We start from the raw sequence: 25,516 nt of genomic DNA, 5'->3' as shown, positions 1-25,516 counted from the left end.
GATCCATCACTTCCCAGAGTCACAGAAGCCGCCTGGCTGGAGCCGCCGCCATGACCAGCCAGTCTCAAGGGATCCACCAGCTCCTCCAGGCAGAGAAAAGGGCCAAGGACAAGCTCGAGGAGGCTAAGAAGAGTAAGTCTCCATTCTGTCTGATTTGTGAGAGTTTTGTCACAAAAAGGGACGAGGGGGGGTGTAGTAGGATGAGCACGGATCTCAGGGGCAGGCAGACTCTGGTTAAATCCTGGTTCCATGGGGCTTCCCTGGTGGCGCAGTGGTTGAGAATCTACCTGCTAATGCAGGGGACACGGGTTCAAGCCCTGGTCTGGGAGGATCCCACATGCCACGGAACAACTAGGCCCGTGAGCCACAACTACTGAGCCTGCGCGTCTGGAGCCTGTGCTCCGCAACAAGAGAGGCCGCGATAGTGAGAGGCCCGCGCACCGCGATGAAGAGTGGCCCCCCGTTTGCCACAACTAGAGAAAGCCCGCGCACAGAAACGAAGACCCAACACAGCAAAAATAAATTAATTAATTAATAAAACTCCTACCCCCAACATCTTCTTTAAAAAAAAAAAAAATCCTGGTTCCACCACACTCCCTGGTAGACCTTGGCCAGTTCATAGAAACTACCCAGTTGTCTGTCCCCCATCACTGTAGTGGGGATGGATTTTGCCAGTTCAGATCTTTTGGACAGGCTACCTGCTAAGTGAAATGATAATGGACATTGAAGTTAGGGAGACACAGGCTTAACCTTTGCCTCTGCAAGTTCCTTCGCATTGCCCAGCCTCAGTGTTTCAATATTGTGACATGGTTCAGAGATAGACCACTGGGAATTCCCTGGCTGTCCAGTGGTTAGGACTTGGTGCTTTCACTGCCAGGGCTGGGTTCAATCCCTGGTTGGGGAACTAAGATCCCACAAGCCATGCAGTGTGGCCAAGAAAACAAAAAAAGAGAGAGATAGACAACTTCCAGATTGAATCTGCTTACTAAGAAGTGAACATAAGCAAGTGACTTAAGCTCTGTAAGCATCGGTTTCTGTTTCTATAAAATTGTGATCATAACAGTTAATGGCTCATTCTCCTCCCTCTCTGGATAGCTTTTAATTTCTAATTTTTAAAAATATTTCCATTTTATTCTCATTTTCTAATACTCTTGCTATTTAGCCCTGCATCTACTGACTTAACAGGTAAGATGTTCTCAATAAACCTCAAGCCCCTTCCTGTTCTCCTTGATACTTACAACAACCACATGAATTAGGTATTACTATTATTTCCATTTCACGTATCTAGAAACTGAGTCCATAATTTGCCATAATATTTTTTTAAAAATAGAAAATATCATCCAAGCACCATGTTCAAAGCTTATCTTATTTACCCCTCACACAAATCTATTTTGCAAAAAGGGGAAAGTGATGCTTAGAGAAATTCTGCCCCTTTCCCAAGGTCCACAGAGGGTAAATGGTAGAGACTGGATTTGGATGGGGTCTGATCACCCAGCCACGATCTTAACAACTGCATGGTACAAAACGTACATGATTTTTATAATGAATAAACTAAGATCGCAGATCTGCAACCCAAATTCATGTTCCCTGGGCCAAGACCTCTGTTCTTCCCACTGTCCCATTTCCTATCACATGATGACTTAATCTATAGGAAGGTATGTCATTTACCTTCTCCCTAATCACATGCCCTGTGTCTGCAATTAGATTCAAAGCCCTGCGAGATAGGGATCATGTCTTAAAATCGTTGCTTATGTAAGTAGTTGGATGCATGGAGTGATAGGAATCGGGTGATACTGGCAGAAGCTACTTTCAGTGTATCGCATGAAATGCAGGCACAGGACATTACAATGTGAGAGAGGAAGTCGGGCTGAGGCACTGATCTGTCCCCTGGGGTTTTCTACCGCAGGCAAAATCATTTTCCTTTCTTAAGATAAATTGATTTCCTGAACACTCAGCAAGGTGGGCACCAACAACAAAAAAGAAAAAGACCCCATGTGGAGGAGCTAGAAGAGAACAGGATGGCGAAAGATAATGAAAAAGAAAACTTTACCTAGTTCTCCATTTCTTTTTCTACAAGAAACCATGCCAAGGATGGCAAAATGGTATGAATGCAGCGTAATTGTACAGGAAACAAAGCAGTCCAGTACCTGCCAGCTGAAACAGTGTAGAAAACTCCCTTATTTTTTATTCAGATTTCTTTACCACATTTAAAATATCCAGAACAGAAAACCAACTTATTTTAAGATGTGATCATTATGTTACCTTTATTTTCCATTACAGAAGAAGTGAAACAATGATAAAGCACATACAGGATTGATGTTATCAATAAACAGCAAGGTCCTACTATACAGCACAGAGAACTATATTCAGTATCCTATAATAAACCATAATGGAAAAGCATATTTAAAAAAAGAATGTGTGTGTGTGTATATATATATATATATCTGAATCACTTTGCTTATACAGCAGAAATTAACACAGCATTGTAAATCAACTATACTTCAATAAAAAAATAAGTAAACAACAAATGAGAAACCAAAAAAAGAAAAAAAAAGAATCACTATTATTATAGGATCCAAATGATTTTTACCAACTACTTCTCCTTTTTCAGCATCATTAGAGAAGTACTGTAAATCATACGAGTTGTTTGAAAGTGGGAACCAGTCAGAACAGTCTAAGCTCCGATTTCATAATAAAGATAAAAGCCAAACTTCTTTTCCTTTCCTCAAGTATGTATGCTGTCCTTGGGCAATCTTTCCTCAGAAGTCAGTACTAGAAAATCCATACTGTATTATTCGTATACAAAATGTTCATTTTGTTTGCCGGTCACTGAAAGTACTTGTGTACTTTTCTTTTTCTTCGTCTTTGTTCTTAAATATTCAAGCAAATATCAATCAGTAATAGTACATACCCAGACCTTAAAAACATTTTGGAAAATATGTTTCCAAATGTTATTTCAACCAATAACCTCTGCACTCAATTTTACCGAGAATGTCTCTCTGCCTCAAACAGCTTTGAGAAGCATTTTCACTGAACAGAAGCTGTTTTCTTGCCCAGCTGTAACTGGGCAGCATACTCACGTCTTAAGCATGCTAAGGCAACATAAAATAATACCTTTGCTACCTGGTATTTTGTAGCTTCTCTCATATTTCACTATGTTTTATTTCATTCATTTATTTAATTCAATAAGTACTTATCGGGCACCCACCATTTCCAAGCCACTCTAATACATATGCTGATGGGTAGACCTAGACCTTTCCTTAAAGAATTCCCCAGTGACGTAAATATGTAAATGACATGAGAGGTACAGATAGCCATCATTTTTATAAACCCGTATGTTTCACGTTATCTTTTTCCATAAAGAGATTTATTTGAAAATCTGACATAACGGAGGCAGAATAGAGATTCAGAATGAGAACCAACAGATCACAATAGTGAACACCATTGTAGAAGGTCTAGAATCACCATCTCCTTCTTAAATCCATTTATTGGAAAGTCCCTCAGAAACTTACACATACAGTCTCTGCTAGAAAGAGACTTGGGAATAATCACTTTAAACGGGAGAAAGAGAGGGAGGGAGAGAGAGAGAAAACACAGCAATTTACATGTTAATCCTTTTAGAAAAATATAAGATTAATAAGGTGGACATGTTTAATATTATGTTGCAAAAATATTGATTTATTCCATTAAGGAGGCTGCCTCAGATCCTGGTGAAGCTGTTACATAATCCAGTAGATGGTATAAATAAATGTTAAAAAAATAAAGGTTTTGCCTAAAGGGGTACAGATTAGGGGTTGGAGGCCCCATTGTATAAGGATCACAGGTCCCCACTTACCAGCTGCTGAGACAGATGAGTTTGTTTTTTTTTTGTTTTGAAGGAGCGGGAGTGTGGAGTTGGGGGTGAGTGAACAGACTTAAAAAGTGAGGCAACAAAATAGAAAAAACATTGGCTTTTTCTTATGTTTCTTTTGCAAGTTATTGAGAATTTCTGACTTTCAATTTTTTCTTTTCTAAAATATATAAATATCTTTTATATTTTTTAAAATATAAAAATATATAAAAATAATATATATATAATATTTATATTTTATATTATGTTTATAATATTAAATATAAATATTATATTTTATATAAATATTTAATACGTATATGGCCAAATATTTTTAAGGATCAGAAAATGATGCCTAAGGCAGTAGGGTACAAACTAACTAGTTATTGTTGTTTTTAACTTATACTATATATTGTATATTACTATAAGTAATAACAATAGAAGAATGAAATAGAAGAATAGAATACACAGTCTAATTTCATTCTTTTTTACAACTGCTGCAGCTTCTGGGTCAATTTTTCTTGTAATAGGGGAGACTGGGTCTGCTTCTAGATGTTTGCCTCTATTCACTGATTATGGATTCCATTATATTTTTTAGTTAAGATCCTTACCTACATTTCATTTGAAGAACTCAGATATTTGCCTCTATTCACCGATTATGCATTCCTTTGTATTAATTAGTTAAGACCTTCACCTAAATTTTTATTTGAGACACTGTTTGGTTGAATTCAGATGGAATCACAGTAGGTTGACACTATTTTAAATAATCTTACTTGAAGTTAACACCTTTTGCCTAAAAGTTGTTCATCAATCAAAGCTTCAAAGTGGGTGTGTTGGCCGAAGACAAACTAAATACATTTTTGCAACAGAACGGGGACCTATCCTGGAGCCCAGGTTTGGGGAATTGAACTGCATCTTTGATCAGAATTAGAATAGAAATTCAAGGTACCATTATCAACAGGAGGAATAAGGACTTGTGTTTCTTTGGAATATGATTTTTTACTTTAAGTTATGACCTTTTATGAGAGCAGTATTTATTTCACTTATACCACTGCAATCTTGGAAAGGGACACACCCGCAGGGGTTGCAACCAGACAGTGTGGGCTGAGCCTCCAACTGGCTGGGTGGCACTGGGCAGGTCGTCTCTTAGGATCCTGATGCCTTGACCTCCTTAGCCTCAAATTGGAGGAACAGTATCTACCTCGTGGAGTTGATGTCATCATCAACTGAGCAAATGCTTATAAAGGACTTAAAACACCCGCTGGTACCCAGAAGGGGCTGCACGAGAATTAGCTATGAGTATTCTTCCGCTACTTAATAACGAGGATTCTGAGTTCAGCTGAGTTCCCCTGACCTCCTCAGCGTCTTTGACGAAGTCCCCATTGAATTATACTTTAGTGCAAAATAAATAATTGAAATATTTCTACTTCTTACTTAGAGAACGCATCAGGGAATACAATAGTGCAGATCTGTCTGGCTCTCTAGGAGGCCTACCAACGATAGTTTTGTAAATCAGCATTTGTAATTGTTTGTTTCCCAGTGTACAGATATTCCAAGTTTATTTAAACAAGCACCTTGATTTCATCAATTTTCACTATGCAAGTGTGTGTTCTGATTCATGAAGATACGCCTTCTACTGAACTAATAAAATAAAAACTGTTACAGTAAAAATTCATGGCCCTGTTTTGTATGTTTTGTAGGCTTGTAAATGCTTCCTTTTTCTTTATAGCCCCCAGACTAATGGGGTATTTGTAGGTATATTGGACTTTCACTTCTTTGAGTGGGTCATGTTAAAATAATAACCACACGACATTTTCATCTCTTAATAACATTTGGTTATATTTTTTTTAACAAGGAAAGAACAAGTAAAAGAAAAAGCAAAGTAATTACAAGGAGGTAGAGTAATGAAAGGAGAGATGAGGATAGGCACCAAAAGAGAGGAGCTTCTTTGTTTCCTTGGCAAATTCACTTCTTCCAATGTTTGTAGCAGGTGAACCAAATAAAAGCATTCTTCAAACCAGGTTGGTTATATCATAATATTAACAACCCCCCAGAGCCAAGAAAGCTTTTTCCTTTTTTTTTTTCTGTGTGGTAGAGCAGAATAAAAATGTTATCAGCAACAGATAGAAATCTCCAAGCATTCCTCAAGTGCACTTTGTCTTTATACCAAATCAAGGTGACCTCTGCTCCGTTTATGCTTTCTTTTTTTCACTTGTATGCCTACTCTTTGTACCACACTCAAGTATCTGACTTGGTTTCCAAAGCTCAACTAACATTGTTGCTCTGATTCTCTAAGCCACTCTATTATCTTCCTAGGGCTGCTGTAACCAATCACCACACACAGGGTGGCTTACGACATCAGAAATGTATTAACCTCCGGCTCTGGTGACCAGAAGTCCAGACACAAGGTGCTGGCGGGGTTGCTTCCTCCTGGAGACCCTCAGGGAGAATCTGTCCCGTGCCTCTCTCCTAACCTCTGCTGATCACCGGCAATCCTTGGCTTTCCTTGGCTTGGAGCTTCATCCTTCTAATCTCTGCCTCTGTAATCACAAGGTCTTCTTCCCTGTGTGTCTACTCTGTGCCCCTATGCTTCTGTCTCCAGATCTGCCTCTCCTTAGAAGGGCACCAGTCATCAGATGTAGGGCCCATCTCAATCCAGCATGACCTCATTTTTTTGTTTGTTTGTTTTGTTTTGTTTTGTTTTTTTTGCAGTACACGGGCCTCTCACTGTTGTGGCCTCTCCCGTTGTGGAGCACAGGCTCTGGACGTGCAGGCTCAGTGGCCATGGCTCACGGGCCTAGCCGCTCCTCAGCATGTGGGATCTTCCCGGACCGGGGCACGAACCTGTGTCCCCTGCATCGGCAGGTGGACTCTCAACCACTGCACCACCAGGGAAGCCCTAGCATGACCTCATTTTAACTTGATTACATCTGCGAAGACCTTCTTTCCAAGTAAGGTCACATTCACAGGTACCAGATGTAAGCATATTTTGAAGGACACAATCCAACATCCTCTAATTGTCAGATTCACTTGGCTGTCCTGAGTCCTTACCTTCTTAGTCTGTTTTTGTTAGTGAAAACGTCTCAAAGAAGTTGCCTGTATTGCCTGTGTCTACATTTTTTTAAACTCCATTTTCTCCTGAACCCATTCTAATCAGACGTTTGTCCCTCCAACTCCACCAAAGCCCCCCTTGTCAAGACCAGCAAAGTTGCTAAATCCAATTAATTAACTATCTCAGTCCCAACTGAATTCCTCTTTCATCTCTGAAACTCTTCCCTCACTGGACTATGCAGCCCTGCTCTCATGCTTGGCTTTCTCTCATCTTCCCAATCTCTACGGTTGGGGGCCCAGGTGGGACTTGCTCTCTTCTGTATCCACAGATACTTCCTAAGTGATTACATCTAATTCCATGACTTTAAATCCTGGCTCCAGGTTGATGATTCCCAAACTTAATATTTCCAGCCCGAATTGCTTCCCTGATCTCCAAATTTATATAAACATCAGCCTTCTCCCCACACCACTAGATGTTTAATGGCCATCTCAATTAAACTGCTCTCTGGACTCTGCCCCAAAATAAAATGATGGAGCCAGCATTGACTCATCTATCTCTGTTTCTCCATCAACTCTGTCTTCAAAGTATATAGAACTTCTTGTCAATTCCACTGCTGCTTTACTATTTCTAATCATCATTAACACTTGTCTGACCTATTGCAATAGATTTCAAATCGATCTTCCTGCTTCTCCCTAGCCCTTACAATCTATTTTCACCACACTAGCCAAAGAAATCCTTTCTTGTATTATTTTTTTTCTTTTTTCTTTTCTGGTCACTATGCACAGCATGTGAGATCTTAGTTCCCTGACCGGGGAACGAACCTGTGCCCCCTGCATTGGAAGCTTAGAGTCTTAACCATTGGACCACCAGGGAAGTCCCAAGAAATCCTTTTAAACCAGAAGTAGTATAATGCCACATTGTGGCTAAAAACCCTTCATGGCTTTAGCACCTCAGGGATCCCAGTCTTTTATCAACCCCAAGAGGTCTCTGTGACCTGGTCCCACTGCTGCCTCTCTGATATCATTTCCTAACATTCAACCATTCTGCTCTCTTTGACCTGTGACCCAGCCAGGCGGGTGCTTTTACTGTTCCTTGAACCGGTCAAATACCCTTCCCCCTCAGGGTCTTTGCCTCTGCTGTTCCCTCTGCCTGGAATGCTCTTCCCTTTCAGGCATTTGCATGGCTAGTTGTTTCATTCCTTGAAGTCTCTGCTCATATACCCCGTCCTCTGAAAGACTTGCCCTATCTGTGTCAGCACCCACTGCTGTCTCTCTGTCCCTTAGGCGCCTTGATTCCCCTGCACAGTGTTCATCATCCCTGCCGTATCATATCCTTACTACCTGTTTCCTATCTCTGCTTCCCCCTCTTACATTCAGAGCTCCATGAGAGCAGAAATTTTGTCTGTTGTGGTTTTCACTGCTGTATCAACAGACCTAGAAGAGTGGGGGACATAGTAGATAGACAGGAGTATTGGTTGGTTAGATGTCTCTTATTTCCACTCCATGGAATGTGTGTTAGCCACCTCCTCCTTGCACAATTCTGTCCTCTCTCTTGGTTTCCCCTACTTCTCTGATGACTACTCTCAGATCCTCCTGAGGTTCCTCTTCCTTTCCTCATCCCCCAATGTTGGTGATCCCTAGGTTGAGACCTCAGCCCTCTTTTCTTCTCATTCCACACCCCCCCCAACCCCGTCCCCTGGCGTTGATTTCAGTGCAAACCTGCTGCTAGGACTAGTACACGCACAAACTCAGATAACTAACAAGCAAATCTCTGTCTCCATTTTAGACCTTTCTCCTGAATTCCAAAGATGTCTGTCCAGCCGCCCTCTGGATATACCCACGTAGGTGTCCTCAGGGAAGCCTACAGAGGCTTCTTTTTTGGTGACATCCTAGGGACCTTTCCTCCAGCTCATGCTTTACTCGCTGCCTTCCTTCTTAGCAAAAGGGTCCCAGGAATTGGAATCTGTTTTCCTAACAATGATTAGAAATTGTTGCATATTCTTACAATCACTTCATATACGATTTTAAAAATCCTTCCAATGACTCTTTGCAGTAGATTCTTAAATCTGTTTTATAGATGAGAATACTCAGGTTCAGAAACTCTAAATAACTGGCTTAAGGTTACAAAGCTTCTAACATCTTATTGTATCAGTGCCTACCGTATCATTCTGATTTCCTTCGGAAATGATCAATGTCATCTTGTCTTCCCACCAGAACACGTTCCAGAACCAGTTTAGCCATACAACCAACAGAGTGTCTCAAGGACCCATCAGCATCTTGGGACAGTCCCTTGGCCTCCTCTAGCCAAGAAACCAGGCAGGATGCAGCTGTGGGCCTTGCCCTCTGTCCCCACATAGAGTTCAAGTGTAACCTGCCCAATTTCTTAGTCCTTTCCCCACAAATCACCTAAAAATCAATCCAATCATCTTTCTCTCCTACTTTTCCTCCCACAAAACATCCTATGGAATAGATCCCAATAATGGCTTGTTGAATGTAGGACATTTCTGTGTAACAAACCAAATGTCTAAAAATGAGTGACTTCAGAGATGGAGAACAGACTTGTGGTTGCCAAGGGGGAGGAGGGTTGGGGGAAGGATGGATTTGGAGTTTGGGATTAGCAGATGCAAACTATCATATAGAGGATGGATAAACCACAAGGTCCTACTGTATAGCAAGGGGAACTGTATTCAGTATCCTGTGATAAACCATAATGAAAAAGAATATGAAAAAAGGAATGTATCTATATGTATAACTGAATCATTTTGCTCTACAGCCGAAATTAACACAACATTGTAAATCAGCTATACTTCAATATAATAAATTTAATAAAATAAGGGAATTCCCTGGTAGTCCAATTTTCCCAAAAATATCTCAGAAAAGATGGTCTTGTATTTTTTCTAATCTCAAAAGTAGAGAATTCATTCCCATTTCTGTCCTGGCTAAGTCTATTCAGCTTAACGTTTCCTCCTCAGAAGTCTTCCCTGACCTCCCCTAGCAGCCTTTTCTGAGCCTCTTACTCTACATGTGTGGGTCTGTTTGTATTTTTCACTTCCTCTGTTACCAAAAGATGCAACATGACTCTTGGGATGAAGGGGAAGCACAGGCTCTAGAATTTTCATAGTAGAAGTTTCCATAAATGTTGTCATCTTTAACTGTCACAAAACAAATAGAACCAAGATTTCTGTTTCATTGCTTTCACAGTTGATTTTGTGTATCCTTCACAATTTTATGCATTTTCTAATTTTCCTCTTGGATATTGAAGCAGCATGTACATGTTTCCAAAATACACCATATTGGGACTTCTCTGGCTGTCCAATGGTTAAGACTCTGTGCTCCCAATGCAAGGGGTGAGGGTTGGATCCCTGATTGGTTAGGGAACTAAGACCCTGCATGCCTCGCATCGCAGCCAAAAAACAAAAATACACCATATGTACCTGAGCTAGAGGCAAGGACCATATCATATATTTTTCTGGCTCTAGCCCTGTGCATAATAAGTAGTATTAAGTGTAGTAATAAGTGTAATAAGTAATAAGTAGTAATAAGTGTTCAATAAATATTGAATGAATAATGGATGAATAAATGAAAACCATCCTTTCCTGCACCACCCTGAAGCACCTGATTTAGCAGTATTTAAAATCGTGACGTGTGAGATTACCACATTCTCTAAAACAAAAGTTAGAGCATTCAGCCTAATAAGCCTGTGTGATCTTGGAGGAAATTTGGGACAAAAATTTGACTGTTGTATTTAAAATCTGTCATAGGGTCGCCCTTGTGTTTGATAGAGAAAGTACTGAGAAATAAGAAAACAGCTATGTTTTTAATGCTTAAGAAGAAAGAGGTGTAATTTTTTATGCTCTTTTTTTTTAATTTTTATTTTATATTGGAGGATAGTTGATTAACAGTGATGTGTTAGTTACAGGTGTACAGCAGAGTGATTGAATTATGCATATACATATATCCATTCTTTTTCAAATTCTTTTCCCATTTAGGTTATTACAGAGTATTGAGCAGAGTGCCCTGTGCTATACAGTAGGTCCTTGTTGGTTATCTATTTAAAATAGAGCAGTGTGTACATGCCAATCTCAAACTTCCATTCTATCCCTCGACACCCCGACACGTTGCCCCTGGTAACCATAAGTTCATTCTCTAAGACTGTGTTTCTGTTTTGTAAATAAGTTCATTTGCATCATTTTTTTTTAGATCCCGCATATAAGCAATATCAAATGGTATCTGTCTTTCCGGAAGAGGTGTAATTTAAAAATTTGGAAATCTCCCGCAGAGACAGAGAAGCCAGCTAGAGGTTAATACAAGTGGATGTGATGCATGCATTTTGCTTCACCTCCAGCGAGACAGTCAGCGTGAGGCTCTAGTTTCTTGCCCTGGATGAAATCAGGTGGAAGATATGCAAGCTCTCACAGGCGGCAGCTGCCCAGTCCTTCCAGAAAATTGCTGTGCTAGCAGCGACTTCCCTGTGGCTCTCCTCTTTAACTGAATGAGAACCAGCGGGTGACTGGTGCCACGAGGAGGGGCTCAGACACACTCTGAGCTTGTCACTGCACGATGGAGCTAATATGCAGCCTCTTAAGTGGAGTACTGGATTCTTCCCGGAGGCAGGGCACATGGAGATTTTCTTCTTTCTGTTATTATTTTTATGTGCTAGAGTCGAGACTTTGAAACCAGTATATTTAACATAATTTGCAATTAAGGTGGAAAGTCAAGATGTTTTATGGGGTTGAATGATAAAATCGTATCCTACAACCCATCATTATGTATCCTAGAACCCATTATAACTAAGAAAATGTTAATACATCTTAAACGTATTTTTGTCCTAATGTGAATGATAAGCCGTGATAAGAAAGTAGGCTGGGGATCCAGCAACAGCTTTCCTTGCCAACATATCTAATTGTTCTGCGGATAGCATGTGTTTGGTTGCCACAAAATGGTTAGAACTATCGAGAATAAAGAAATCTGTATATGCAAAATAGTAAGGAGCATTAATTAGGTAGGAAAAAGGTAAGCATAGCTGTGAATGTTCCATTAAGCCTCAAGCATCAGAAGACCATTAATTTATATGAGACCTTGGATTTTACAGAGAGTGTAGACAGATTCTGTTCTGAATGAGCTCAGCTCAGTCCCATTCAAGGGTAATACATATTCAAAGAGACACATCTCAATTTATAACTCAGCGACTCTCTTTATCCCATCTATATACAGTGACTAGCAAAGCAACTCATACGCAGCAGGGAGAGACATTTAGACACCATCTACACTCAAATACAACAAAGGTACAGAGAGACGAAACGATGTAAAAGCCTGTATCTAGATTGACACATAGATAAAAGTTTAAGATTTTTTTAATGCTACTTAAAGAGAACACATTTATTTATTTATTTATTCATTCATTATTTTTATTGAAGTATAGTTGATTTACAATGTTGTGTTAGTTTCAGGTGTACAGCAAAGTGATTCCGTTATTTATATATATATATATATATATGTGTGTATATATATATATCTCTGTATATATATATATATCTGTGTGTGTATATATATATATATATATTCTTTTTCAGATTATTTTCCCTTACAGGTTATTACAAAATATTCAATATAGTTTCCCATGCTATATAGTCCTTGCTGGTTATCTATTTTATCTAATTTACGTTTATATATAGTACTGTGTATATGTTAATCTCAAACTCCTAATTTATCCCTCTTCCCCCCTTTCCCCTTTGGTAACCATAAGTTTGTTTCCTATGTCTGAAAATACACTTATTTAGTTCAAAGTCTACACCATGTAACAAACCCTTGACAACGATGAAAAACAAAAGCTTGAGACCTTATCAGAGAGAAGAAACTATGTTAAATGGGCAAAAGAATAAAGGCATTTAACTAAAATAAAGAGACGATAGATTCTGAGACAAATTAATTTTAATACAGTTGAGAATTTCTTTAAAGTTTTAATGATCACAAAGCATTAGTATCTGAAGGTGGTGGGTGGTGAGTGCCTAGCAGCGATGACTATTACTCTATAACCCCCCAAACTTATTCTGGTTGTCAAAAAAAGTCATGTGCTCACCTAATGATCTCCACCGCTTTGTGTTTCTCTGAAACTTTCATCTGCATTGCTGTCTGCTGGCTTAAGGCTTACACCTTTGCTCTTAATAAAAGAAAAGAGAGCTACTTAACTAAATCTCATAAACCATTAAAAACGGTTGGTTTTACAATCACTTTCAAGTCCCCCTCAGAGAAAGCTACTACAAAAAGTATCTACTTTGATGTGCTCTGGGGCTTAATCAGACTTTCTAGAGTCAACAAATGGCAAGGAAAAAACCCAATAAAATGCTTTAAAAAATTGTTAGTTGGTTTGATAGAGTCTGAGCTGCATGTTTGTGCATTTGGAGATCTGCCAGTATTCAATAGAATCCAGTTGGTATGGACTGAAGGATTCCTGGCAGCAAATCAGGACAGAAAGTCTGACCAAATAATGTCTTTTTGACTCAGTGACAGGTAAAATCTGTTCTCTGGCTGGTACTGCTGTGAGTAAATGGGCAGATATTTTATTGAAACATGGAGGTGTGAAAGAATGTTGTCATTTCCATGTTCTAAAGAATCCAATTGAAACAACCAGGAATTTTTCAACATCTATCATTTTTTAATGCAGGATGTCATTCTAGAAAAAAAAAAAAGCGTCAAAAAATAATGTAAGAGGGCTTCCCTGGTGATGCAGTGGTTGAGAGTCCGCCTGCCGATGCAGGGGACATGGGTTCGTGCCCCGGTCGGGAAAGATCCCACATGCCGCGGAGCAGATGGGCCCGTGAGCCATGACCACTGGGCCTGCGCGTCCGGAGCCTGTGTTCCGCAACGGGAGAGGCCACAACAGTGAGAGGCCCGCGTATCGCAATAATAATAATAATAGTAATAATGTAAGACCTCACCCATATTTTTAAAAATCAAGTTGTAAATTCCAGATGGGTTGAAAAGAAATAGTGCTCCTTCTATGCCACTGTTAATTTTCAGGAAAAGCCAAGCGTTTGCGTCAAGCCAAGGAGGAAGCAATGGCAGAAATTGACCAGTACAGAATGCAGAGAGATCAGGAATTTCGACAGAAACACGCTAAGGTAAGTAAGAAAGTCAGCACTGATTTTTTTGCAGCATAGACTATAAGGTATGAATATTCATTAATAATGATATTAATCCTCATAAGGTGTCATGCACACTACCAGGAGAGAAAAATACCCTGGATGGAGCGAATATAGTTCAACCAAGGCTGAATATCAAGCAAAATCTTAAACGTTACAGAATTACTGATTTTACATTTTCACTTCCAAGGCGTTTTGATTTGTCATAGAAAGTGTCAATCTATAGTTATTGTCTAACACATTGTAGATTAAAAATCGTATTCTCAAATATACAAGTGGATGGAATTGGTTAAAGTATTATTCCTACGACAGATTCTTTTTTTTAATTAATTAATGTATTTATTCATTTATTTTTGGCTGCGTTGGGTCTTCGTTGCTGCACGTGGGCTTTCTCTAGTTGCGGCGAGCGGAAGCTACTCTTCACTGTGGTGCGCAGGCTTCACATTGTGGTGGCTTCTCTTGTTGCGGAGCATGGGCTCTAGGCGCGTGGGCTTCAGTAGTTGTGGTCTGCCAATGCAGGGGGCACCGGTTGGAGTCCTGCTCTGGGAAGATCCCACATGCTGCGGAGCAACTAAGCCCGTGCTCCACAACTACTGAGCCTGCACTCTAGAGCCCCCGAGCCACAACTACAACAGATTATTGACTAACACATTTTAGAAAGAAAGAAACATCAGAGAACATTTTGGTTGCTGTTGTCTGTGAACGTTTACTAATAGAATCAATAAAAAGTGTTGTACAATGTTCTACAATGAACTTGTTAGGCCAAATTTCCTTTGGTGGATTCAAGATTTAGGAATGACCCAAGTACATGTTGTTATCTATTGCTGAAAAGTCTTCTGGTATTTCCTTATGATTTCCTTTTCAACAGGCTGGCTTCATTCAACAAATCTTTTAGGAAAATATAAAGAAATGCTTTTTCCTACACTAGCACTTAAAAAAATATCTACAGTTTACAGTAAAAAAGATATATAAGCAGCGAGAGAGAGGCATGGACATATATACACTACCAAACGTAAGGTAGATAGCTAGTGGGAAGCAGCCGCATAGCACAGGGAGATCAGCTCGGTGCTTTGTGATTGCCTGGAGGGGTGGGATAGGGAGGGTGGGAGGGAGGAAGGGAGACGCAAGAGGGAAGAGATATGGGAACATATGTATATGTATAACTGATTCACTTTGTTATAAAGCAGAAACTAACACACCATTGTAAAGCAATTATACTCCAATAAAGATGTGTATATATATATATATATATATATATATATATATATAAGCGCATGAATTTTTCAGAGCTGATTGCAATATGGCTTAAATTCCATGTGCCATAACTAAAGTTTATATATTTTCTTTTTGCCTCAGCAAAAATACAAATAAAGCTCTGTGCAGAAGCCTGACATTGCAAGATGAACTACAAGCAGTTTGTAAATCTTTCTGTTTACAGCTTTGATTTTAGTGGCAGTAGGTGCGGAGCCCAGGTGGGATTGGGTAAATTGGATTACACGGTAGGAAAAACTTTTCCAATGGGCTGTTTCTTAAAATAAAAAGCCATTTCTAGAACAAAGTGGACCACTCAGCGAAAATAAATTCTTCTTATCGATATTTGGAAAAAGGAATCATAAAGTCCCAAGTCCACACATGCATATACGCGCTCTATGATTGGCCCTTGGCTATCTCTCTAAACTGTCAGCTCTGAAAATGTCATGCACTTACCTTTTACTCTGAACTGCAGATATTTTTTAAATGTTAGGGTAAGAAACAGCATTGCTTTATATTTTCATGAAAGATTTATGGAATGAAGCCAGCTAATTGAAAAGGAAATCATCAGGAAATACCAGAAGACTTTTCAGCAATAGACAACAATATCTACTTTGGTCATTTGTAACATTTTTTTACTACTTTTGTCCCTACTTGTTCTGTTCTCACCATATGTCTCCCTGTTTTACCCCAGAAGAACTAAACAGGCTGCTGCCACAGGGCCTTTGCCTATGCTCTATCCATTCCAAGGATCTTCTTCTTTTACACACATTCATCTCTCCTTGATCTCTGTTTAGTTGTTAGCTCTTCTTCCTGATCACCTTATCTAAAATTGTGTCTCTCATAAAAAAAGAAAGTAAGTACCCATTGTACTCATAGCATTTATCACTACTGGATATATTATATATTTACATAGTTTGCTTATTGTTTATCTTTCCTTCTGGACTATAAGCACCAAAATGCAGGTTCTTTGTTTTGTTCTCTGTTGCTTTCCTTGACATTGGTATGGAGTCTGCTCCACAGTCAGTATCCAATAAGTATCCAGTAAGAGTGAATAACTAAACATCCCTTCCATGCCTTTATCTTTCCTACTGAGTTCTGTCATAACCATGCCATATTAGGACCTTAAAAAATAATCATTCTTCACACCAATCAGCTCTTTTGATCCTGTGTTGGATATTTCTAATATATACATTTTTAAGTAATTACAAAACTGACCACCATTTTAGAAAGTGGCTGGGTTTAATCTCTTGAAATATTATTTCTCCAGAAGAATCTCCTAAAATGTAAAACTGGTTCAGGATATTTGTTCTCTGCATCAGAGAATAATTAAAATTCCTCATTACTCTCATAATTAGAGCTCTAAGCCAATCTTACAGCTAGTTGATCAAAAGCTTACATAAAACGTTCAGCATGTTTAAGCCTCTGCTACCTCAAGCATATTGTCAACCATGAGCACAGATCTTCTTTCCTGGCGTGACCTCCATATGTCAGACACAGAGCTATTCCAGTTAAAGCTCATCATCATTAACCCAGGGCATGTGGGAGGTCTGGGAGGAGACCCAAGAAACCAGTTTTCTGCCTGCTGTGGGGATTGCTCCTTGATGCTACTTTTTTGGTTGCTTTTTAGCTCTTGTTCATGTCTGGGTTTTTCCAACCCCCCTGACTTGTCAATAGAAGCAAGTATCCCAATGTGGGCTGTATATCAACGAATATTTTTAGAACAAAGATTTACTGATCCCTTGCTTATTTACTTATTCCTTGTTTCACTTTATCCCTTGCTAGAATTTCATACCACTCCGCAATGAAAAAGACCAAACTAAAAATACAGGCAACAGCTTGGGTGACTCTAAAAATGATGCCATGCTGAGTGAGAGAAGGCCGTCATTTATACTGTTTGATTTCATTTATATTGGATACGAAGTGTATACTGTGTGATTCCATTTATATGATATTCTCAAAAAGACAAAACTATAGTGATGGAGTTACTGCAACCATCCTGTAGAACTTTGGAAAAGTCCTACAAAATAACATCTTCTACCGAAGAAGATAAGAAATCTGGACTACTACAGTGGAAAAATGAAATCTACTATTAATGCAAGTAAAAGTTAGATGCACCATTCATGTAAACCAAAGACCTGAGAATGGTTGCCCTGGGCATATTGAAGATTTTTGTCTTTAATCTTTCTTCCTAAATTCATATCATGAAAACATTTTTGTTTCCTTGAAGCAACCACAAATTGAGAACGCAAAACTGTGTGTGGGACCTGAACCTCTGATTGCCCTTGAACTGGAACATGTAAACAACTTAAAAAGAAACTTATTGAATGCTGAAAGATTTCACCAACACCATCGGTCATTAAGCTGTAAAGCTATACACATCAGTCTCAACACTGAAGGTTTGAAAATACACATAGAGAAGTCTTTAAATTGTACCCTTCAACCAAATGTACCATTAGTTGTCACTTAATTATCAACTTCTAATTTATACAGTGTCCCAAATATTCAAGCAGCAGGCTTTGGCCAAGAAGAACAGTAGAACAGGTGATAAGTTCTCTGTAACACCTGGTGATCTGCTCATTCTATTCTGTTCAACAAATATGTATTGAGCATCTACTATGTGCCTGGCAACGTTTGAGGCAGTTATAACTCATCAGTGGACGAGATGACACTTATCCCTCCCCTTGTGGAGCTTACATTCATTCATTTAAACTCCTACATGGCTTAAAGTAGCACTGTCTTCAGATACAAATGCAATTCTTCCCAAGGAAGACCATTTAAAGTGGTGTATGGTGAGTCACGCTATCGTACCATCTAGGAGACAGTGCAGAAACTCAAATTATTGCAGGTCAAATAAACTCAGAAATAATGTCATATAATTATGCAGGATGAGACATAGGAGTATGGGTTGTTGACAAGGGTATTCCAATGTTTCTGAAAGTTTAAGATGGATTATACACATTTTAAAGTACAAGCAACACAGTGAAAAATCATAATAATCATTACTAACATTTACTGATTATTTGCTCAGTGCTAAGCTTCTGTGCTAAACACCGTCTTCATAATAAATATCTTCAGAAAATTATCATGTTGCCTTAACAAATCACCTTAAGAATATAACTAATACTAGTGGCTGTCATCTGCCGCCCTAGACCTGCACTGCCAAAAATGATGGTAATTCTCATGTAGCTACCAAGCACTTGAAATGTAGCTAGTCCAAATTAAGACATTCTATAAAGGTAAAATACATACCAGACTACAAAGACTTAGTATGACAAACAATAATGCAATAATATTACACTGTATATTAAAAGAGTAGTATGATTATATTGGGTTAAATAAAAATATTATTCAAGTTAATTTTACCAATTTTTTTAAATACAACTCTAGAAAATTTAAAATTACTTACATGGCTCACTTTGGGGCTATTGCATTTCTGTTGGACAGCACCACTTTGCATTCATGAATCCGGCTGAATTTTTAAAACGATCGCATCAAATGGGTGATGTTATCCCCATTTAAAAAATAAAGAGCCTAAGGTTGAGAGAGTAGCATTGACATATATACACTACCATGTGTAAAACAAATCGGTAGTGGGAAGCTCTTGTATAGCACAGGGAGCTCAGCTCGGGGCTCTGTGATGACCTAGATGGCTGGGATGGGGGTGGTGGGAGGGAGGTTTAAGAGGGAGAGGATATATGTATACCTATAGCTGATTCATTTTGTGGTACAGCGGAAACTAACACATCATTGTTAAGCAAATACACTCCAATAAAAATAAAGAGCCTAAGGTTGAGATGAACTTTTCCAAAGTCCTTTAGGACAGTTGCAATAACTTAGCCTAATAATAACTATTTTTAACACTACTCCAAAGAAAAGTAGATAATAGTTTCATAACTGTGTGTCTTTTAAATTTTTCACCACTTAAGACATTGAATTTAGAAACAATAATTTTTTTTTTTTGAGTTTGGTAGACTCTATCAAACTCAAAAAAAAAATGCAATATTGGATTTAGAGGAAAATTTTTATTCTGGTAGAACTAATTTTGGTAAGTAGTTCTCTTCTATTTTTCAGTATCTTCATAGCAAAGGAAATTTCGTCCACATGTCTGTGCTTCTTGTATACTCACTTATCAAAATGTTATTTTATAAAAGTTATTTGATGTCTTAGAAGCTATATCATCCCAAAATGACTTTCTTTGAACTAGGAGGCCCCAATTGCCTGGACTATAAACAGAAAAGAACTTGAACCTGATCACCTCAATTGCATTTGATTTCAAGTTTGGGACCCAGAAAGATCATGTGGATTCTAGAATTTAGAATAGCCTTCTTTACCTTGAAGTAAAAAAATCAACCATTAGTGAGGTCTCTTGGACTAAATTAAATGCATACTTTCCATAAACACTCATGGAAGAGAAAAACCAGCTGTGTTGCCTTCGCAATGTCCTGTTCAAGAAAGGCTGAGTTTACAAAGGAGATAAAATTAGGAGTTGTCTGTTGGCTTTAGCAAAGGATAACCTTACAAAGGGTTTCTCTGCAGAATCCCTTTAAACTGGTAACTCCCCTGGTAAAATTATATTTCAGTCATATCATTACTCGACAGAGAGGCTAAGAGATAGAGGAGGTACTGGGAAATACTGGGAACCACTGCCCATGAAAGACCAATCAGAAAGATAAGTTAAACAGAAGTCTAAAATTACAATGGAACTAGATGGACGAGTACAGATCTTCTTCAGCTTATGGTGGGGTTACCTCCTGATAAACCCATGGTAGGTTGAAACTATCAAAGTCGAAAATGCATTGAATACACCTAATCTACCCATATCATAGCTTAGCCCAGACTGCCTTAAATGTGATTGGAACACTGTCATTAGCCTACAGTTAGGCAAAGTCATCTAACACAGCTGATCTTGTAATAAAGTGTTGAATATCTCATGTAATTGATTGAATACAGTACCGAAAGTGAAAAACCAAATGGTTGTTTGGGTACAGAATGGGTGTGAGTATAAGGGTTGTTGACCCTTGAGATCACTGGGCCCACTGGGAACTGTGGCCTCCACTGCTCAGCAACACAAGAGAGTATCGTATAGAATATCACTAGCCCTGGAAAAGATCAAAATTCAAAGTACAGTTTCTACTGAATTTGTATCACTTTCACACCATCAAAAAATTGTAACTCGAGCCATAAAAATTAGGGACCAAATGTCTGTATATCCCAATTTATACCAAAATTTTCAAGATTATATCTAATACCTAAAAAAAGGTACACCTGTGCATGTGAAAGTATTTTATTGAGCATACTGTGGCTGTATCTTTCTAAAAAAAAAAAAAAAAGGGCTTCCCTGGTGGCGCAGTGGTTGAGAGTCCGCCTGCCGATGCAGGGAACATGGGTTCGTGCCCCCGTCCGGGAAGATCCCACATGCCGCAGAGCGGATGGGCCCGTGAGCCATGGCCGCTGAACCTGCGCATCCGGAGCCTGTGCTCCGCAGCGGGAGAGGCCACAACAGTGAGAGACCCGCGTACAGAAAAAAAAAAAAAAGATTTAATGAGTTCAGATAATGTATTTTAAAAATTGACAAACCAGGTATTTGCTCTTTAAAGACCAGCAAAATGGGTTTAATGATGTCTTTCAACTTTATTTTCCAGACTTTTAATACAGAAAGTAAGCAATAGGTAAGATACAGGAATTCAATGGAAACTATTATAAATATCAATACATGAAAAAATTTCTGAGCATGGTATAATGACTGTGAACTTGCATTCAATTTGTACTGTGTGAAGGTCAATTTAGAAGTAGAAGTCACCTGTTGTGGCCAGCTTCCTTTTTTTTCAATAGTTGATTTACAATATAGTTTCAGGTGCACAGCATAGTGATTCAGGTTTGACTTTTTTTTGCAGATAATATTCTTTTAGAAAAGTGTATCCATCCCACTCATAATACTGGTGATCTTACCCATTCTCTGAAAAATTCTGGAAAAATAATGCGTAATGTAAATGACAAACAAGCCAAAATGAATTTAACTTACAAAACAATTAATTTTTTTAATAGATCTTTATTGGAGTATAATTGCTTCACAATACTGTGTTAGTTTCTGTTGTACACCAAAGTGAATCAGCCATATGCATACATATGTCCCCATATCCCCTCCCTCTTGATCCTCCCTCCCATCCTCCCTATCCCACCCCTCTAGGTGGTCACAAAACACCAAGCTGATCTCCCTGTGCTATGCTTCTCCTTCCCACCAGCCAACTATTTTACATTCCGTAGTGTATATATGTCGATGCTACTCTTACAAAACAACTAAATTTTAATATGATGTATAATGTACTGAATTGTCTGTTTCATTTTGGCAGATAATGGGCTCTCAGAGTAACATCTCGGAAGAAATAGAAGCGCAAACGCTAGAGAAGATAAAAGAACTGAATGGAAGCTACAACAAGTCCATGGAAAGTGTGATCAACCAGCTTTTGAGCATCGTCTGTGACGTGAAACCAGAAATCCACGCAAACTACAGAATTGCCAACTAAATGTGCACCCCATTGTTCAATAAACGGTGTCTGCATGCCCCCTGGTTGCTTATGGTTTCATGTTTATATTAAGAGATTTGAACTGTACATCTTATATTTACTAGACATCTACAGATTATAATGTGACATAATTCATACATGAATACTGAATTTAAAAGCAAACCAACAAAAAAGTTGTTACAGCTTTCCTGGTAATAGCTATGACCTTGTCTTTTAAGTCGGAGTAAGTCAGGAATGCAGGGCAACATATTTTTTGACACTTGAAGAAAAAAATGGACTTGACCATTTTTTAGTGGGTGTAGGTTTTTTTTTTAACTTCCTCTCCTTTTTATCAGTATAGAAAATGTGTTCTTAGTTGCAGTTTTTAAAAGATCATTTTTAAGGGAGATATAATCATGACTCTGATCCAGATATAAAATGAATATATGTTAAGGATTTTATTTAATTCAATAATCAATGAGGAAACCAGTAAGATGTTATCACTAGTTCAAAGAAGAATAAGAACTTCATAGATAGAGAGATGATAGATAGACAGATAGATACATAGGTACTTAAAGAGTAATGGGTTATATAACCATCCTCTCTGCCTAACCTGAACAAAACAAATATTCTTCTCTTTCTAGCAGAAATGTTAAAAAAAATTAAATGACAATTAAATGAGTTGCTAGCATACATGTTTAGGCTAAAAAAAACAAAACCAAACAAACAAAGAAAAAACAAAGTAACAACGACAAAACCTCCCAGGAGACATAGTAGGTTAGTATGTGTTATAACCTGAATGTTTGTATTGCCCCAAAATCCATAGGCTGAAATCTAATCCCCAATGTCATGGCATTTGGAGGTAGGGCCTTTGGGAGATAATTAAGTCATGAGGGTGGCACCCTTGTGAATGGGATTCATTAGTGCCCTATTGAAGGAGGCCAGAGGGCGCTCACCCTCTTTCTGCCAGGTTAGGATCCAATAAGCCCTCTGCCCGTGCTTGGAAGAGGGCCTGCATCAAAACCTGACCACATTGGCACCTTCATCTCAGACTTCTAGCCTCTAGGACTATGAAAAACAAGTTTCTGTTATTTATGAGCCACCCAGTCTGTGCTACTTTGTTACAGGAGCCCCCCCACCAACTCGAACGGACTAAAACAGTGTGCCATTAACCCAATTGCCTAGAGAGTCACAGCTAATTTCTTGTTAAGTACCAGGTACTTCAAGTGCAATGTATAGATTATCTTGATCCCATTGTGGTGGGTAGTATTAGCATCCCCATTTTACAAAATGGGAAACAGAGATTAGGAAACTTGCCTAGAGTTGCTTGAGAAACTCTGACAATTTGGGGCTTCAATCTGGAAATAGGACTCCAATGTCCCCAGGCTTCAGTACTGACCCTGCTGCCTCTCTGAAACGTTTCTACATTTATATCATTAAGAATCCTAGGTACTCTGATCTTCCAAGAATATATACAGACAAATTTTAATTCCACTGCAAACAAAATTTAATTAGGAAATGTTCATTGTTACCAAATTATTTGTACACTCGATTCCAAATACAAACTGTAATGATTCTAACTGATCATTGTTTTAGATTACTAGCATCACTGTTTCCTTTTAACAGACAAAGTTAAAATTTTACCATAGTTTTAGATCTCAGAAATATTCAATCGTACATTCACATTAGGTTAATAGAAGAAAATTTGAATTCCATTTGTTTTCCCAACTTTGGGGGCCAAGAAAACCAAACAGTTTAGCTTACTGGTTTCATGTGGTAGATTTCTCCATTTACCGGAAAGACAACTGATTCCCCAATTAATTAGGAAAGGTATCAACTTTTCCTAGGACACTGCCCCTCATTTTTTCAGGGGGAGGAGAAGATTGGAGGAGGAGGTGAAGGCATCAAATAAAGTTACCTCCATAAAATGAGGGTAGCCATGGAGGAGTTCCAGCTCAACACAGATTTGGAGAATTCAATTACTCTATCCTACAGATCAAGACATGTAAAACAATGAGTAAAACAGGGTATTTGAAAAGTCATTCATGTGAAAAGATCACTTTGAAAAACACAGACTTGTGATTTGCCTTGAATATCTAATCTCATGAAAAATATCCTGGATGTAAAAAGCTCATATAGTGTCCAGAACACCCAAGTTAATAAATTCCTGCAGACGAGATAGGATAATTTTTTAAGCCTTAAGCACGACGGAAATACACTAAAATCAGTACAAGAGTTTTCTCAGCAGTAAAGCAGCGCCCACAGCCAGAAGACAAGGATGAAGATTGGGTGAGTCTGGTCCTGGCTGTGCCCCAAGCTCTCTATGTCCTGTCTATGTCCTCTCTATGTCCTGTTGGGCTTCAGATTCTTTTCTAATGGCTTAATAGACAAAATGGTATTGAACTAAATGATCCCTATAGGACTTCAACGTTTAATTCCACCAATCAAATCAAACCAATTTCAAAGAGCAGTACCCACTACTTGGCATTTTCTCATCTACCTCTGTAGTATTTGTTAACTTTTCCTTGACCCCATATCTACCCTACATGCTATATTGGCAGTAGTGTGTACTGATACCCAGCTTCCTGGATTCTCTGTAGCTCACATAGTTTTACATTCAAATATGGTTTCATGTCTTTGCCTAACTGAATGAGTCATTGTTGAAGAACTCTTACACTCTCACAGAAGGTAGAGCCACCAGGGTTTATTTTATTTACATATGAAGAAGGTTTTACATATTTCAGAGATAACCCGATTATCTCTGATAGCTTTCTCAGTCACAAAAAAAGTTGACCTTTTTGCACATGCCCTTATCCTAAAATGCTTTTTCTGTTCCCACAGGTCTTCACACAGAAATGGAATAACCTAAGGATGCTTTGAATCCTCCTTTATTTTTGTTTTGCTCCTTTGCAACATGAAAAATGACTCCATTAAGTTCTTACTCATTTCCGTTGTATCTGAAAACAAAACCATGCCATTCACAGAAATGTAGAGGGATAAAAATATTTCAGGTTCTTTTCCTCTATATTAGCACACAGACACACACAGAATCAAAAATTGCCACCAGTAAATCAGGCTTATTACCTTACAGACGGACTGAGCTAGAATAGAGCTGGCCATGTGGGACTCGAGGGACATTGTTCCAGCTAATGATTAACAACTCTCCAGACAATAGGGGCTTCTTAGACAATGGGTGAATTTCCAGGATGTCCGGCCCCCTTCCGAGAAGGAGGGAGATAACAAAATGTAAAAAAGGTGTCTGTCAAAGACCAATCAGGCAGCTAGGGACAAGTTCCCTCTCTGGTCCGAGCCTAAGCCGGGACCAATCAGCAGGAGAACACAGCCAAATCTATAATTTACATACGGGGAAGTGGGAACCTATAAAACTGACATATTCGCGCCCAAAAGGGTTCCTTCTTCGACCTCCTGCGTGAGAACCAAGGAACCCCGGTGCACCGGCCTTCAATAAACCTCTTGCGTTTTGCATCGGCTTCCGACTCTTGTTTCCTGGGCGAGTCGAAACTCCTAGGAGACCTCGAAGGTCTAACAGCCAGAGTATGCAAAGCTGCCAATGTTGAAATTTGCAGCTGAGGCCATCCTAGAACCAGCCAACCCACAGCATGTAAGAACCTAGCCTAGATCAGCAGAACCACATTACCTGCACTTGACCATCACACTTGAGTGAGAAAAGAAGAGACCATATAAACTGCCCAGAAGACCCATAGACTCACGAGCAA

At 38.8% G+C, this 25,516-nt stretch overlaps 1 protein-coding gene across 1 annotated transcript; it reads left to right on the top strand.

Annotated features, from left to right (window-relative positions):
* Positions 1–21,833, top strand: ATP6V1G3 (ATPase H+ transporting V1 subunit G3). Its single transcript, XM_027096007.1, has 3 exons — positions 1–132; positions 13,901–14,001; positions 21,627–21,833. The coding sequence occupies exons 1-3, from the start codon at positions 51–53 to the stop codon at positions 21,798–21,800; spliced, it is 357 nt and encodes a 118-aa protein (XP_026951808.1). The 5' UTR covers positions 1–50; the 3' UTR covers positions 21,801–21,833.
* Positions 21,834–25,516: the final 3,683 nt, after the last annotated feature.

The sequence above is a fragment of the Aethalodelphis obliquidens genome, unplaced genomic scaffold (assembly GCF_003676395.1).
Source record: "Aethalodelphis obliquidens isolate GAN/ISIS:26980383/991018 unplaced genomic scaffold, ASM367639v1 scaffold97, whole genome shotgun sequence".
Classification (NCBI taxonomy): Eukaryota; Metazoa; Chordata; class Mammalia; order Artiodactyla; family Delphinidae; genus Aethalodelphis; species Aethalodelphis obliquidens.
Note: the sequence above shows the minus strand (reverse complement) of the source record. Positions and strands in the feature narration are given on the sequence as shown.